The sequence below is a fragment of the Anguilla anguilla genome, chromosome 3, assembly GCF_013347855.1.
Source record: "Anguilla anguilla isolate fAngAng1 chromosome 3, fAngAng1.pri, whole genome shotgun sequence".
Lineage (NCBI taxonomy): Eukaryota > Metazoa > Chordata > Actinopteri > Anguilliformes > Anguillidae > Anguilla > Anguilla anguilla.
The window spans coordinates 5,459,028-5,475,080 of record NC_049203.1 but is presented as its reverse complement, the minus strand read 5'-3'; the positions used below and the strand labels follow the sequence as shown (position 1 = coordinate 5,475,080).

At 38.9% G+C, this 16,053-nt stretch overlaps 1 protein-coding gene across 1 annotated transcript in view; it reads right to left on the bottom strand.

The window, feature by feature from the left end:
- Window positions 1-16,053, bottom strand: part of LOC118222483 — a 42,421-nt gene that overhangs the window by 7,440 nt on the left and 18,928 nt on the right. Inside the window, exons 2-6 of the mRNA XM_035408114.1 lie at window positions 3,144-3,497; window positions 2,341-2,694; window positions 1,897-2,004; window positions 804-853; window positions 315-439 (exon numbers count right to left, since the gene is read on the bottom strand). Of these exons, the coding sequence (XP_035264005.1) occupies window positions 315-439; window positions 804-853; window positions 1,897-2,004; window positions 2,341-2,694; window positions 3,144-3,497 (991 nt within the window). The remainder of the gene's footprint in view (window positions 1-314; window positions 440-803; window positions 854-1,896; window positions 2,005-2,340; window positions 2,695-3,143; window positions 3,498-16,053) is intronic.

Below are 16,053 nucleotides of genomic sequence, written 5' to 3'. Positions count from 1 at the left end.
TGACAGCCTTGCTCAGGGGTACAAGGGCAATGCATCACCTGAGAATCGGGTTACACGCCCTGTTCCCTAACCATTGTACTACACTGCTGCCCTAAACCGACTCAACAACTTCGAGGACCATTTATCAGACACTGTCGGACAGTGTACACATTTTTATTTTGTGTATTTGAAAAATGGCCAGTTAAGAACAAGCACAGCTCTAGGCAAATCCTGTTATATCATTTACAGCCAAATTGTATAATGTTCACCAATTTCGGTGAGGGAACATTTTGATCGTTCTTGTGCTGAAGATGAATCTTTATGGAAAGCTTCACTCGCGGTCTCTAAATCTCATATCTGAGTAAACCGTTTCTCTCTCCACTTCCCTCTTGTTCCTCCTCACTTTGGGTTTCTTGGTGTTGAAAGTCAAAGCAGCGTAATTCATTGCTTCCTCTTGACTCTAAAAGGAAAAACATAGCATAGCACATATGATTAAGATAAGATAGACTTTATTAATCCCCAGGTGGGAAAATGTGGGTGTTACAGCAGCAGATAAAAACAACATATCACACAGACATAAAAGACATAAAAGTGCTTTTAATTTGCTTTAACAATAAAGATAAATAATAACAATAATAATAATAATAAATAAACAAATACATAAATAAATAAATAAATAAATAAATAAATAAATAAATAAATAAATAAATAAATTACACCTCATTCTGATTATCATTTAACCAGGATGTTCACTACAGAAATATACTTTATTAATTAATTAATTTATTTATTTATTTTGTAAGTTAGTTAGTTCATATTTTTACCTGTTTGCTCGCTAAGTCTTCTCCGCTCTCTTGATTGTTTGATGCAGCTCCTGTGTCAGTAAAAGGAAAATGTACATAAGCCACTGATGAGTGTAAGAAATTAATTACTCAGTTTATGCTCTGAATTTTAATGGTGTACAATCAAATAAGAAAGCTGTTTTTCTTTTTGTACTGTACTGTTTCTTTTTGTTCTTGTTCTTGTTCTTCTTTTTCTTACTATTATTGTTACTATTAACAATAATATTCATAGCAGTAGTAGCAGTTCTGGTCGTAGTAGTGTTTCATATAGTCAATTATGTTCACCACAGTAGGACCGTAAGTTGCTGCTCAGAGAAGAAGTATATCTGAGCAGTGCATTGATATATATACATATATATGTATATATATATATATATATATAATCATCAGGGAATCGGGATAGGCTTCAATGGAGAATACATATTGCTTGAAAAGCATTTTAATTTGTTTGGATTCCAGTTAATTCTGCTTATTCTGCATTCAATTATATTGCCTTTTGCTCAATTTCTTTCCATAATCTTGGGGTTATCACATCATAGCAACGTTGTCTATAATTTGGATAGCGGCAACTGGTAAAAAAAAAAAAAAACAACCAATATATAACATTGGAATAATTATCGGTAGTTGAATTGTTATAAATTCAAGAGACATTTCGCTTGCTCCTACACGTGATCTGCGTACATAATGTGCATGTATCAAAAAGCAGTGGGAAATGGTCACCTGCACCAACAAAATAAATTTAGGTTACATTATTAATCTGAGGTTGTTTTAAAAAACTGTACATGGACTGCATGTGAATATTTCTGCATGTTATTCATGTAATGGCTTTACATGTAGATGACAAAACCGTTGTCAATTTTTGAAAGCCACCTACTTTACAAAAAACACTACATATTTTCACAGTTCACATTCTTTTCTTGACTGTGCACCCTTTACGATATTGAATTTTTTTTTTTACGATCTTGCATGTTTTATACTAGTCTGATTTGATTTAACAAACATTTGATTGTACTGTGTATATGTTGTAAATAAAAATAGATTGACACATAGCACACCGTTAAACCTGGTCTCTTACCTTTGTAATTCTCACAGCTCTTTCTCCTTTTCAGAGCGAGGACAATATTTAGGACCACACTCAACGCCAAAGCTCCCACCAAGCAGTAAAGAGGAAGGGCTTCATTTCCTGACATTTAAAAAAGCAAGATTTAGTAAACACCCTGCATGAGGAATATTAATAAAAGCATAACAAGACATTGACAGTGACTCCTGTCCAAAGAACTGATCTGCATGAGAATAGAAATGAGAGATGGAAAACAATGAACAACTTTCAATATAAAAATAAATGAGTGAATGCTAAAAAATAATCCAATGTCAGATTATGTTTTTATGCTCTACTGATTGGAATTACTTAATACAACTTTTAGCCCTTGCCTCACAAAAAAACACCAAGCTAAAAAATGCATAAACCTTTTAAAAACCGAGACAATGCTTTTACTATGGGATTGATTTTTTTGCTTACTCTCAAAGTCCAGCTTGGTCCCGTTCCCAAACAGGATCTCCCCACAGGTGGCCACAGCACAGTAGTAAGTCCCAGCATCAGAGGGGCTGAGGTTCCTCTTGGAGAAGTTGTAGACACAGCTCTGTGTGGGAGACACAGCCCCAGAGCTCCTCTGGCACTCATCACTCCTGTTTCCATGGGTGTAAATGATTCCTGGAGGAGACTCTCCTGTGCCCTGTCTGAACCAGTACACACCGTGTTCTCCTGCACAGGTCTCAGTGTGTACTGTACACTGCAGAGTCACAGAGTCTCCAGACTGCACTGACTCAGACTCGGGCTGCTGCAGCACTACTGTCCTGCTGAGTGACTCTGAACCTAAAGAATTCAGTTTAATAACTAAAATTATATATCAGGATATATGCCTGGATGGATTCAATCATCATTTTTCCATTTCTGTAATACGAAAAGCAAATGCAGCATTTTATTTTGTACTAACACTATAACAATTAGCTTAGAAATATCAATTAGCTGTATTCTAATTCATATATGCCCATTCCTACAACATGAAAATGTCTATGTGTGACTTTGTATAAAAGACTTTTAAAAAATAATACTGCAACATACAGTATCAGCAATAATAAAAAATGTTAATATACCTATATTTCTTAATGCTTATCCAAATCATCAATACACAAAGCAGAGTTTGAGTGACCATACAAAAAAACGATCTGCTTTCTTAGGATTTTTAAAAATTTAAATTCACCTTTAAAAAAATCCTGAGCAAGAAAAATAGTATAAAACATGGACTTGAGGTTCATATTTACCCGTCACCATTAAAGTAGCTCCATCTCCAAAGCTGATCTCTTCGAAAAGCGTAATAGTGCAGTAGTATGTGGCTGAATCTGATGGCTCTACTTGTGACACAGTCAGGTTAAAGCTCCCCTTCGCTGCTTTAGCACTGAAGCGTTCATTGTCTTTAAAGTCATTGAAAAATATAGCACCTGATTTAGGGTTCATTGTTAGTGCTATAAGCCGAGGCTTTTGTCCAAGAGGCTGCTTAAACCAGCTGGCACAGGACACACCATCTTGAGCATGGAAACATGGGAGAGTCACATTGTCTCCAAGCTGAGCTCCCACCAGTGCGTAAGGCTGATCAACATTCTTCCCAAGCAGACCATCTGGAAAAAAACAAAAAGCATCTTCAACTGACAATGGTAACAATAAGGGAAAAACATATTAATCTCTGTATTAATGCCTCCATACAGTCCTAGTGTAAAGTTATTTTGGCTGATAAGTTAATAATATTCATTCACTTACAGACTTTGCTGAAAAGCACAAGAACAGCACAGAGTGGCGGCATCACTGTATCTGAACTCTCCTCTAGAGACTCTTCTCTGCCTGAGACCCTGTTTGTCCTCTGCGCTGTAAAACTCAGACTGTACAGATAAGAGGAGGACTTGAGGTAATAATTTCTCTTCATTCACTGAACAGTAGGAGGGCACATGTCAGGGGCAGATCTGATTGGCTGTTTAATGAGGCAAATTAGTGGGTGCACAAGAGTGGTGCAAGCATACGCTGATAAACACCCTCAGTGCAAAAAAAGAACACTGTTGTCATTATTTCCATCCTGCTTAATAAAAAGTTCAAATACTAATAATAATCCAGTTGTTATTTACAGTGCAATAATGTGGTAAATAACTTTAGATTGGAAACGGTACCTCAATTCGTGCTACGGTTTAATATGTCTGTGTGTGTGTGTGTGTGTGCAAATGTGTATTTGTGCGTGGGTGTTTGTGTGTGTGTGTCTGTGTGTGTATTTGTGTGTGTGTTTGCATGTGGTTGCATGTCTGTGCGTGTGTGAATGTGTGCACATGTGCATTTGTGCGTGGGTGTTTGTGTGTGTGTCTGTGTGTGCAGTGTCCATGGTGCTGAATTTCTCTGCTGTCCCATTCCAGGAGTAGGAGGCAGTGCTGCCCGTAGGTGGATTGGGCCGGGATTCTGCATTCACATGCATTTTTGATATTTTTCAACTTCTATCATCTGAAAACGTGAAAAAAAGTGGTCAAAAACAACAACAACAAAAAAAAGATCTGTTGTCTTTACTATGAGAGCCTCCCAAAGGTTTAGAATGGCTGATTATGCTGATGAGTTCAGAACATTGGGCAGCTCACTGGAATGTTCATACTGTGATGTCACACCTGATCTTACATTGTGATTTTGCACTGCACTGAAACCAGGGTGAGTTGTCTTTAAATAAGTTATTTCATGATTTGTTTTTGGTTTTTTTAAAGTATTTTATTTGTTGTTGTTTTTCAGTTTCTGGGCGAATCAAAGTAAGTACATTTTTTATTTTATTGTCTTTTCATCATGTGTTACAGTGGCCATCCCCCAGCACTGCATCAAAGTCTATTATGGTAAAAGAAGCATTAAGAAGAGTATTGGGCAACCAATTCATGTCCTGAATGAAATCAAAATGTTTACAATTGTGACATGTTTAAACACCCTACTGTACAAACCTAGTGGTTTGAGTTTTGTGAAAGTGGGCAATATTGTTCAATAAAGATCATGATTAGAAAGCTTTCAAACTGTTTGTTAAAGATTTCTGACAACCATTTGAGCTGAGTTCTCGAAATGTTTTCTCATTCAAAAAGAAATGGTGTATAATCACTGATTATCTCAAGAGCACATGTAGTTCTGACCCCACTGAAGTGACAGAGGAGAATGATAGAGAGAGAGAATGAAAGAGGGAGGTACCAGATGACGTATGTAAGGGGTGCATGCAGAGGACACCACAAAGGCAGAGCACAGGGGTTTTGTTTTGAGTCAGTGGCCTGAGAGTCAGACTGAGCCACAGAGAGAGCTGCACTTCCAGCATTGTGCAAAAACCCCCTCAGACCAGCAAGCAGGTCTCAGAGCGTGATCTCTAGCATGCTCTCAAAGGGAAAGAGGTTATAAACAGGAAACAAAAACATTAACAGTCTATAATTAATACTGACAATGCCCTGTCCCCAGTCCTCAATGGAATTTAACTTGCTGGGATACTACTCTCTTTGGTAACACACACACACATGCACACATGCAGGCACCGACTCTCTCTTCCCCCTCACCTATACACTCACATCCTCATAGTCAAACCCGCATGATACAAGGATTGTTTCGTGTAAATCCATTCTGCTCCACACCTTACTCAGCACATACATTTATGAAGAATGCTGCTTGTCCTGAATGAGTCAAGACCACTTTCATGTCCCGTGTCCGTACAGCTCATCACATGACCATGGAATGTACCATCAGGGCAGGAAAAGGAGGGGAATGATCAAGATGCTCTGTTTCAATGCATCTGATGATATTTGTGCAGAAAAAAACAATATGACATTACTTTAGTATTTTTTATGACTTATTGGGTGTATATTTAAATATTTTAATGATGTGCACTTCACTGAGCATTTCACATATAATGATATTCAACATTGTAAGCCGTATATAAAAAATTTGAATGGTGCACACAAGCTGAAGAACATGTCTAAAACAACTTAATCAGACCAATACGGCGTGACTATCAAGAGTTATAGATTGTGACGTTATAATTTATCATCGTCCTAATGTCACATTTATAAATAATTTAATGACTATGCTGTGCTGCTCCCTATTGGTAAAACTCTGAACAACACACATTATAAAAGACGGTTATGATGACCTTGCTCTGCATTATAATACAACTAAAAAGCAACAGCATAAAACATGTCAATGATAATGAATGTAAAATAGAAGAGTGAAAAGCCACTTTAATTATAGAGAGCGATACTGATCATTTTGTCCCTGCAATTTATGTACTATATTTGGAACCTTGGGGACAGATTTTGAGTAGTATTTTTCTTTTGAAAGTTAAGTACACTGTTTTCTAATTCTGTCTCTTCTGGTCTGTTGTAATGGAAAGGTGTTCTGAGGTGTGAGGTGAATAAATTTGTTTGGAGCGTCAGTGTGGTTTCAGCGCTGAGAGAGGGAGGAGCTGCAGGTCAGTCTTCCTGTGCAGCTCTGGTCTGTGTAGAGCTGAATGTATAAGGCTGTGAGTGGAAAATAAGTGAACCTCTCCTGTCACCACAACAGAGCAGTCTGAAACAGACAAACACATTTTTCTGGTAATGAAAGAGAGAGCAGTGTGCAAAAGCTTTCAGAAACAATAAACAGCGCAGTGACCTCAGAGCAGGAAGCATATCAGGCAAAGGTATCTGTCCATGTGACCTTTAAGGCCTCCCTTTTGTTATTTTAGGGTCATTGTTTAATATTATGCTGTCAAAAATAAATACTTTACAGTTGCAAGTCCAGTCTGGGTGAGGGCATTACTCTCTCCTTGTTCTCTAGATTATCGGCCCCTGTGAACACCTGACAGGCATCTCAGCAGGAAGTGCATGAACATGTGAGAGTCTGTTCATGGTCTGTCCCTGTACACAGGAAGGAATCTGCCACTGAGTCATTCTGTCTGAACATGTACCCAGTTGTTCTAAAACGTATAGCACAGCATCAGTAACTGAGAACACAAGAAAGCTGTCGCTGTGCATACAGGAAGTGTTTTTGTTACTGAAGGTACAGGGAGGCCTCTGCTAGCAAGAGGCCTTGCCTTTAGAAAGCATGTCCAGCTGTTATAAAGCATGCAGGAGAGTACCTATATTCACAGCGATGTTTTTCCTGGCTAAGCAGTGGCAGACACATATGAGTAGTTGTGCCAGGTCCAGCCCTGGTATGCAGGTGCAGACATAGCTCTACATGCCATCTCCATGTGGAGAAAATATCGCTAAAAAACTTTAAATGACAGTATTCAGCCACTTTGTATTAGAAATGTAGCCCATTTATAGACGCTGATTGTCTGGTATATGGAGTTATTTGGCAGCGAGTCTTAGCCTAATGACTCCACTAGCACTGCCTGTAGACTGTTTGGGTATGCAAACTTACATACCACTGCAATGGACCTGCGGACACAACAGTTATATGTGCCAGAGGCGTTTTTGGCACAAAGTGCTTTGGACAGATAAAATAAAAGCTCTTGCCAGGATACTGCCAGGACTGGCAAGGTTATGGACCCAAATGCAGAGTAAAAAACCCAAAACTCCCAAAGGAAGATTCACTCAAAGATTTTAATTACAAAAACTCAGGAACAAACGCAGGAAACCAAAAAATGCCTCACAGGGCAAATCCCAAAAACAACAAAACGAAAATACAAAAAAAAACAGAAAACAGAAAATACAAAAATCACAAGAAGCCAAACAGAGGCAGGGCAGAAACAGGCAGACAAAAACAGGCACAGGGAAACACAGGCAAACTCTCAGGCAAAAAATAACACAGAGGCAGGAACACAGGCAGACACTCAGTGAAAACCACACAATATTTGTGCAATTTTTGTGCAATTTTACATGTGCGCACCATTTCCTTTTATACTGTTGGATACATACTGAAGTCATTTGGGTTGACAGCCTTGCTCAAGAGTACAAGGGCAATGCATCACCTGAGAATCGGGTTACACGCCCTGTTCCCTAACCATTGTACTACACTGCTGCCCTAAACCAACTCAACAAGTTCGAGGACCATTTATCAGACACTGTCAGACAGTGTACAAATTTTTATTTTGTGTATTTGAAAAATGGCCAGTTAAGAACAAGCACAGCTCTAGGCAAATCCTGTTATATCATTTACAGCCAAATTGTATAATGTTCACCAATTTCGGCGAGGGAACATTTTGATCATTCTTGTGCTGAAGATGAATTTTTATGGAAAGCTTCACTCGCGGTCTCTAAATCTCATATCTGAGTAAACCGTTTCTTTCTCCACTTCCCTCTTGTTCCTCCTCACTTTGGGTTTCTTGGTGGTGAAAGTCAAAGCAGCGTAATTCATTGATTCCTCTTGACTCTAAAAGGAAAAGCATTACACATCACATATGATTAAGATAAGATAGACTTTATTAATCCCCAGGTGGGAAAATGTGGGTGTTACAGCAGTAGATAAAAACAACATATCACACATAGACATAAAAGACATAAAAGTGCTTTTAATTTGCTTTAACAATAAAGATAAATAAACATAATAAATAAATAAATAAATAAATAAATAAATTACACCTCATTCTGATTATCATTTAACCAGGATGTTCACTACAGAAATATGCTTTATTAATTAATTAATTTATTTATTTATTTAGTTAGTTAGTTAATATTTTTACCTGTTTGCTCGCCATGTCTGCTCCGCTCACTTGGTTGTTTGATGCAGCTCCTGTGTCAGTAAAAGGAAAATGTACATACATGCCACTGGTGAGTGTAAGAAATTAATTAGTCAGTTTATGCTCTGAATTTTAATGATGTACAATCAAATAAGAAAACTGTTCTTCTTTGTATACTGTACTGATTCTTTTTATTCTTGTTCTTGTTCTTCTTTTTCTTACTATTATTGTTACTATTAACAATAATATTCATAGCAGTAGTAGCAGTTCTGGTCGTAGTAGTGTTTCATATAGTCAATTATGTTCACCACAGTAGGACCGTAAGTATAGCTGAGCAGTGCATTGATATATATATATAATCATCAGGGAATCGGGATAGGCTTCAATGGAGAATACATATTGCTTGAAAAGCATTTTAATTTGTTTGGATTCCAGTTAATTCTGCTTATTCTGCACTCAATTGTATTGCCTTTTTCTAAAATTTTTTCCATAATCTTGGGGTTATCACATCATCGCAATGTTGTCTATAATTTGGATAGTGGCAACTGGTAAAAAAAAAACAAAAAAACAACCAATATATAACATTGGAATAATTATCGGTAGTTGAATTGTTATAAATTCAAGAGACATTTTGCTTGCTCCTACACGTGATCTGCGTACATAATGTTCATGTATCAAAAAGCAGTGGGAAATGGTCACCTGCACCAACAGAATAAATTTAGGTTACATTATTAATCTGAGGTTGTTTTAAAAAACTGTACATGGACTGCATGTGAATATTTCTGCATGTTATTCATGTAATGGCTTTACATGTAGATGACAAAACTGTTTTTGAAAGCCATCTACTTTACAAAAAACACTACATATTTTCACAGTTCACATTCTTTTCTTGACTGTGCACCCTTTACAATATTGAATTTTTTTTTTTTACGATCTTGCATGTTTTATACTAGTCTGATTTGATTTAACAAAAGATTTATTGAAAATATGATGTAAAAAATAATCATAACTTTGTCTCTTACCTTTGCAGTTCTCACAGTTTTTTCTCCTGTTCAGAGCGAGGACAATATTTAGGATCACACTCAACGCCAAAGCTCCCGCCAAGCAGTAAAGAGGAAGGGCTTCATTTCCTGACATTTAAAAAAGCAAGATTTAGTAAACACCCTGCATGAGGAATATTAATAAGAGCATAACAAGACATTGACAGTGACTCCTGTCCAAAGAACTGATCTGCATGAGAATATAAATGAGAGATGGAAAACAATGAACAACTTTCAATATAAAAATAAATGAGCAAATGCTAAAAAATAATCCAATGTCAGATTATGTTTTTATGCTCTACTGATTGGAATGACTTAATACAACTTTTAGCCCTTGCCTCACAAAAAACACCAAGTTAAAAAATTCATAAACCTTTTAAAAACTGAGACAATGCTTTTACTAGGGAATTGATTTTTTCGCTTACTCTCAAAGTCCAGCTTGGTCACGTTCCCAAACAGGATCTCCCCACAGGTGGCCACAGCACAGTAGTAAGTCCCAGCATCAGAGGGGCTGAGGTTCCTTTTGGGGAAGTTGTAGATACAGCTCTGTGTGGGAGACACAGCGCCAGAACTCCTCTGGTACTCATCACTCCTGGTTCCATGGGTGGAAATGATTCCTGGAGGGGACTCTCCTGAGCCCTGTCTGAACCAGTACACACTGTGTTCTCCTGCACAGGTCTCATTGTGTACTGTACACTGCAGAGTCACAGAGTCTCCAGAATGCACTGACTCAGACTCGGGCTGCTGCAGCACTACTGTCCTGCCGTGTGACTCTGAACCTAAAGAATTCCGTTTAATAATTTAAAATATAACAGGATATGTGCCTGGACTCAATTATTATTTTTCTATACTTCAAAAACATATTCAGGGTTTTTTTTGGTCATTTCCAAGCTAACAATTATCGTAGTAATATCAATTAGCTGTATTCATGTTCAAATATGCCCATTCATATAACAAGAAAATTTCTATGTGTGATGTATAACTGACTTTAATAATAATAAAAATAATACTGCAATTTTAGCCTGTTTGGCTGAACATATAACATCTTAAGTAATAATAAATGTTAATATGCCTATACTATGTTTGTTAATGCTTAACTAAAACATGAATACACGAAGCAGAGTTTGAGTGACCATACAAAAGAAAGATCTGCTTTCTTAGGATTTTTTAAAATTTAAATTCACCTTTAAACAAATCCTGCACAAGAAAACAAGTATGAAACATAGACCGAATGTTCATATTTACCTGTCACTATTAAAGTGGTTCCATCTCCTAAGCTGATCTCATTTTGGACCATAAGAGCGCAGTAGTACGTGGCTGAATCCGACGGCTCTACTCCTGACACAGTCAGGTTAAAGCTCCCCTTCGCTGCTTTAGCACTGAAGCGTTTACTGTTTCTAGACTCATTGAAATACGTAGCATTTGATTTATAGTTCCATATCATTGATAATAGCCGAAGCCTCTGTCCAAGAGGCTGCTTAAAGAAGGTGTACCAGTACACTTCATCATCATGAGCATAGAAACATGGGAGAGTCACAGTGTCTCCAAGCTGAGCTGTCACCAGAGCGTCAGGCTGAACAACATTCTTCCCAAACAGGCCATCTGAAATGCAACAGAAAGCATCTTCAACGGGCAATGGGAACAATAAGGGCAAAAAAACTAATCACATTATTAACTCCTCTATAAAGCCCTTGTGTAAAGTTATTTTGGCTGATAAGTAAATAGTAATATTTATTCACTTACAAACTTTGCCGAAAAGCACAAGAATTGCACAGAGTGGTGGCATCACCGTATCTGAACTCTCCTCTTCTGGAGACTCTGCTCTGCCTGAGACCCTGTTTGTCCTCTGCGTTGCAAACCTCAAACTGTACAAATAAAAGGAGGACATGAGGTAATAATTTCCAGTGATTCACTGAACAGTAGGAGGGCACATGTCAGGGACAAATTTGATTGGCTGTTTAATGAGGCAAATTGTTGGGTGCACAAGAGCTGCACAAGCATCCGCTAATAAACACTCTCAGTGCCACAAAAGAAGACCGTTGTCATTATTTCCATTTTGCTTTCATGTGTGATGACATTGTCAGGTCATCATTGTACATGACAATTTGTTCTGAACTGACCATCCTGCTTAATAAAGGTCAAATAATAATAATAATCCAGTTGTTATTTAGAGTGCAATCATGGAAGTCTTCATAAAGTCTTCATTTGAAATAGTTTACTATGAGAATAACTTCACACTGGAAACGGCACATTTAATATGTATGTGTATGTGTGTGTGTGCATATTTGCAATTGTGCGTGGGTATTTGTGTGTGTGTCTGTGTGTATGTGTATGTGTGAGCATGGGTGTATATGTGTGTGTGGGTGCATGTGTGTGTGTGTGTGTGTGTGTGTGTGTGTGCGCGTATGTGTGCATGCATGTAGGTGCGTGTGTGTGTGGGTGTGTTGTGTGTGTAGTTGTGTGTGGATATGTCTGTGAGGTTGTGTGTGTGTTTGTGTATGTGTGGTTGTGTGCATGTGTGTGCATGTGTATTTATGTGTGTGTGTGTGTGTGTGTGTGTGTTTATGTGTGCAGTGTAGTGTAGGACTACGAAGACATGACACAAACACGAGGTAGTTTGGTGGAAAACACAGCCATATTTCTCTTTAATAACAAAAGGAAAAAGGGGAGAAGCTGTGGCAGAACCATACTCAGAGAGTTGTGGTGAGGGGTGGAAGCCATACCAGGGTCATCGTCTGTGAGGGGGAAGAAAACTGAGAGGGTAGTGAGAACTGAAACCATGAACTGTCTCTTTTACAGGAAGCCAGTCAGTTATTTAAATGGGCTTCAACTGTTCCTCTGGCTTCCAGGTAATAGTGTTTCTGTAGTTCGGATGCTAAAAAAATAAATGGACAGAGGAATCTCAAATTGTTTGCGGAAATCAATTTGTGATCTGTTTAGAATCAAATTCATTTGGCTCATTTTGATAAATGAGGCCCGAGGTCTTATTGATTGGATTGTGTTTTGAAAGTGATACGGCTCCTGTAACTGCGCCATTCGTTTTTTCACTCATTTTGTCCTGTAGCTGTCCAGGTTTGAGTGGAGAGCAGGGTACTGAAGTTTCTCCTGGTCCTGCCAGCGCTGTTCATGGTGCTGAATTCCCCCCCCCCCCCCCCACAATTGCAATCAGCACATTTATTTAAACATCTTCAGCACTGGTAAGCTTAGTTTAGGTTGTGGTGCCAGGAAGGGTGATGGTGTGCTGTCCCTCCAGCACCCTGGTATTCCAGCAACCTGGGAGAGCTGCAGCACCATGGACAGCACCGTCCCTTCTCACAGGCAGGGGGGCAGGTGTGGCTCATTGTAATTAGGCCAGCTGCTCCCCATCGCCTAATCACTGGGCCTTATAAACGGGCCTTGCTCACAGGTACAAGGATTCTTTTATTTTTTGTTGTGAAAGGTTGCGTTTGAGGGTTTGATTGTAGTGGACTTTTGACTTTTTGGCTCTGCAGGAATGTTGGTTCCAGTTTACTCATTCAATATTTTATGAAGTATTTTCAGTTGTTTTTCAGTTTGTGGGCTAATGAAAGGCAATGTATATTTTTGACTTTAGGGGGGGAGGTGGGAGGGGGGAGGGGAGAGCGGAGAGGGGGGGGGGGGGGGAGGGTGCCAGGTAACGTATTAAATGGGTGCATTTAGTGGAAACCACAAAGGCAGAGAACAGGGGTTTTGTTTTGTTTTAGGTCAATGGCCAGAGAGTCAGACCAAACCACAGAGAGATCTGCACCTCCAGCATTGTGCAAAAACCCCCCTCAGACCAGCAAGCAGGTGTCAGAGCGTGATCTCTAGCACACTCTCAAAGGGAAAGAGGTTATAAACAGGAAACAAAAACATTACCAGACTATAATTAATACTGACAATGCCCTGCCCCCTGCCCCCCAGTACCCAATGGAACCTAACTTGCAGAGATGCTACTCTTTTTGGTGACACACACACACACACCCACACACACACACAAGCACACACACATACACACACACACACACACACACACAAACACACACACACACACACAGGCTCTCCCTTCCCCCTCACCTATGCACTCACATCCTGTTAGTAAACCCCTGCCCCCCCCCCCCCCCCCCCCCCCCAATGATACAAGGATAGATTCATGTGAGTCCATTCTGCTCCACACCTTACTCAGCACATACATTTATGAAGAATGCTGCATGTCCTGAATGAGTCAGCTGGTCACATGACCATGGAATGTACCAGCAGGGCACGGAATGGAGGGAAATGATCAAGCTGTGTGATCACCTCATTTCAGTATTTTTTAATTTTCTCTGACTTATTCAGTGTATATTTAAATCTTTTAATGATGTGCACTTCATTGAGTATTTATGCATAATGATATTCAACATTGCAAGCAGTACATCAAAAATGTCAAAGGTGCACAACATGATCAGACCAATACGGTATGACGCTTAAAAATTTTGGGTTGTAATGTCATAAATTATCATCATCAAAATGTCACATTTATAAATAATGTAATTTCTATGCTGTGCTGCTCCCTACTGGTAAAACTCTGAACTACACACATTGTAATAGAAGGTTATGATGACCTTGCTGTGCATCATAATGCAACTAAGATGCAAAAGCATAAAACACGTGAATGATAATGCATGTAGAATAGATGCATGTAGAATTAATAGATCTCTTTAATAATAGAGACCAACACTGACCCTTTGTCCCTGTAATTTATGTGCTGTATTTGGAACCATGGGGACAAATTTAAAATCCGTATTTTTCTTTTGAAAGTTAAGTACACTGTTTTCTAATGCTGTCTCTTCTGGTTTGTTGGAATGGAAAGGTGGTCTGAGGTGTGAAGTTTATCGGAGCGTCAGCGTGGTTTCAGAGCTGAGAGACGGAGGTGTGAACACAGCTCTGTGCAGCAGGTTAGTCTTCCTGTCCAGCTCTGATCTGTGTAGAGCTGAATATATAAGGCTGTGAGTGGAAAATGTGAGTGAACTTCCCTTGTCGCCATAACAGAGCAAAACAACAAAATAACATTTGTCTTAGGGCCTCCTGTAATTATTTAATTGTAATGCTAAAATGCTCATTAATGCTAATTAATGCTAACTAAATAACTCCTTCTAGTTAGTTAATTAGCATTAATTGGTTCTCACACTGCCCACCCAGCAGAGAACAGGCAGTTTAGTCACAGCTAACTGCAAAGAGAGGGATGCTGTGTTTGTGGGAAAAGATCAGTTTAGAGGACCCCCACATTTGTAATCAAAGTTACCCCGATGCAAGATAATATCTGTCACAATCTCGTGCAATGCTGATATACGTTACCCTGAAGAGAAACACCGGTTGGTTTAACTTAACTGAGTAAGTGTGCTTGTTTATTGAGTCTAATGTGAATCACTGGGTGACATGTATGAAGCTGTTGTGCTTCAATGCATCAAATATCAGAATTTTCAAATTCAATCAACAGTGCATTCAAAATCACCTTGAAATGTATTTGAGCTCAAACCACATGCATTTCCAATGTTTTCCATCTTAATTACGTTTATGCATGACGTCCTTTATTGAATATGGTTAGAGGTACTATGTCATTAATTTCACACAGGCAAAGGGCACTGTAATCATGTTCAGGTCAAAGGGCACTATAATCATATTCAGGTCAAAGGGCACTATAATCATGTTCAGCTGTCAAAATTAAATTCTTTACAGAAGCAAGTCCAGTCTGGGTAAGGGCATTACTCTCTCCTTGTTCTCTAGATTATAGGCCCCTGTGAACACCTGACAGGCAGGAAGTGCATGAACGTGAGAGAGTCCATTATTGTTCTGTCACAGGAAATAACTATTTAAAGAAAAGAACACCTTGCTAACCATTAAACGTGGGGGTGGATCTATTACGCGTTGGGGTTGTGTGGTAACAAGTGGCCCCAGGAAATATTGTGTGGGAGGAAGGAAGAATGGATTCAACTAAATAACAACACCGTTGAAGCTAATGTCACAGAGTCAGTGAAGAAACCGTAGCTGGGCAGAGATATTTTGGCATGACAATGATCAAAAAATCCCTCAAATTCACCCCAATTTATTTGAAGAACAGCAGAGCTGAAGAACAAGCACAACTCAAAGTGGGCCTTAGTTTAAAACAAGGCAAATCCCGTACCTGTGATGAGTAACGTAACTGTCATTTTCAGCCACGTATTACAATGTTTACCAGTTCTGGTGAGGAAATGTTTGATAAACGGTGATCATTCTTTTTATTTTATTTAACCTTTATTTACCCAGGGCACAGAGCACAGATGCTCTTTTGCAGCATACCCTGCTCATACACATTCACACCTGGGAGCTGCCCAGTACAACCACAATCCTCTATTGTTGCCACTGAGCAGCTCCACTGGAGGGAGAGAACATTCTTTTAGGCAATTAAATCAGGGGATGATTAGGAGGCAAGTTTTTTGCGAGAGCCAGATCTGGTATTTTAGCCAGGAC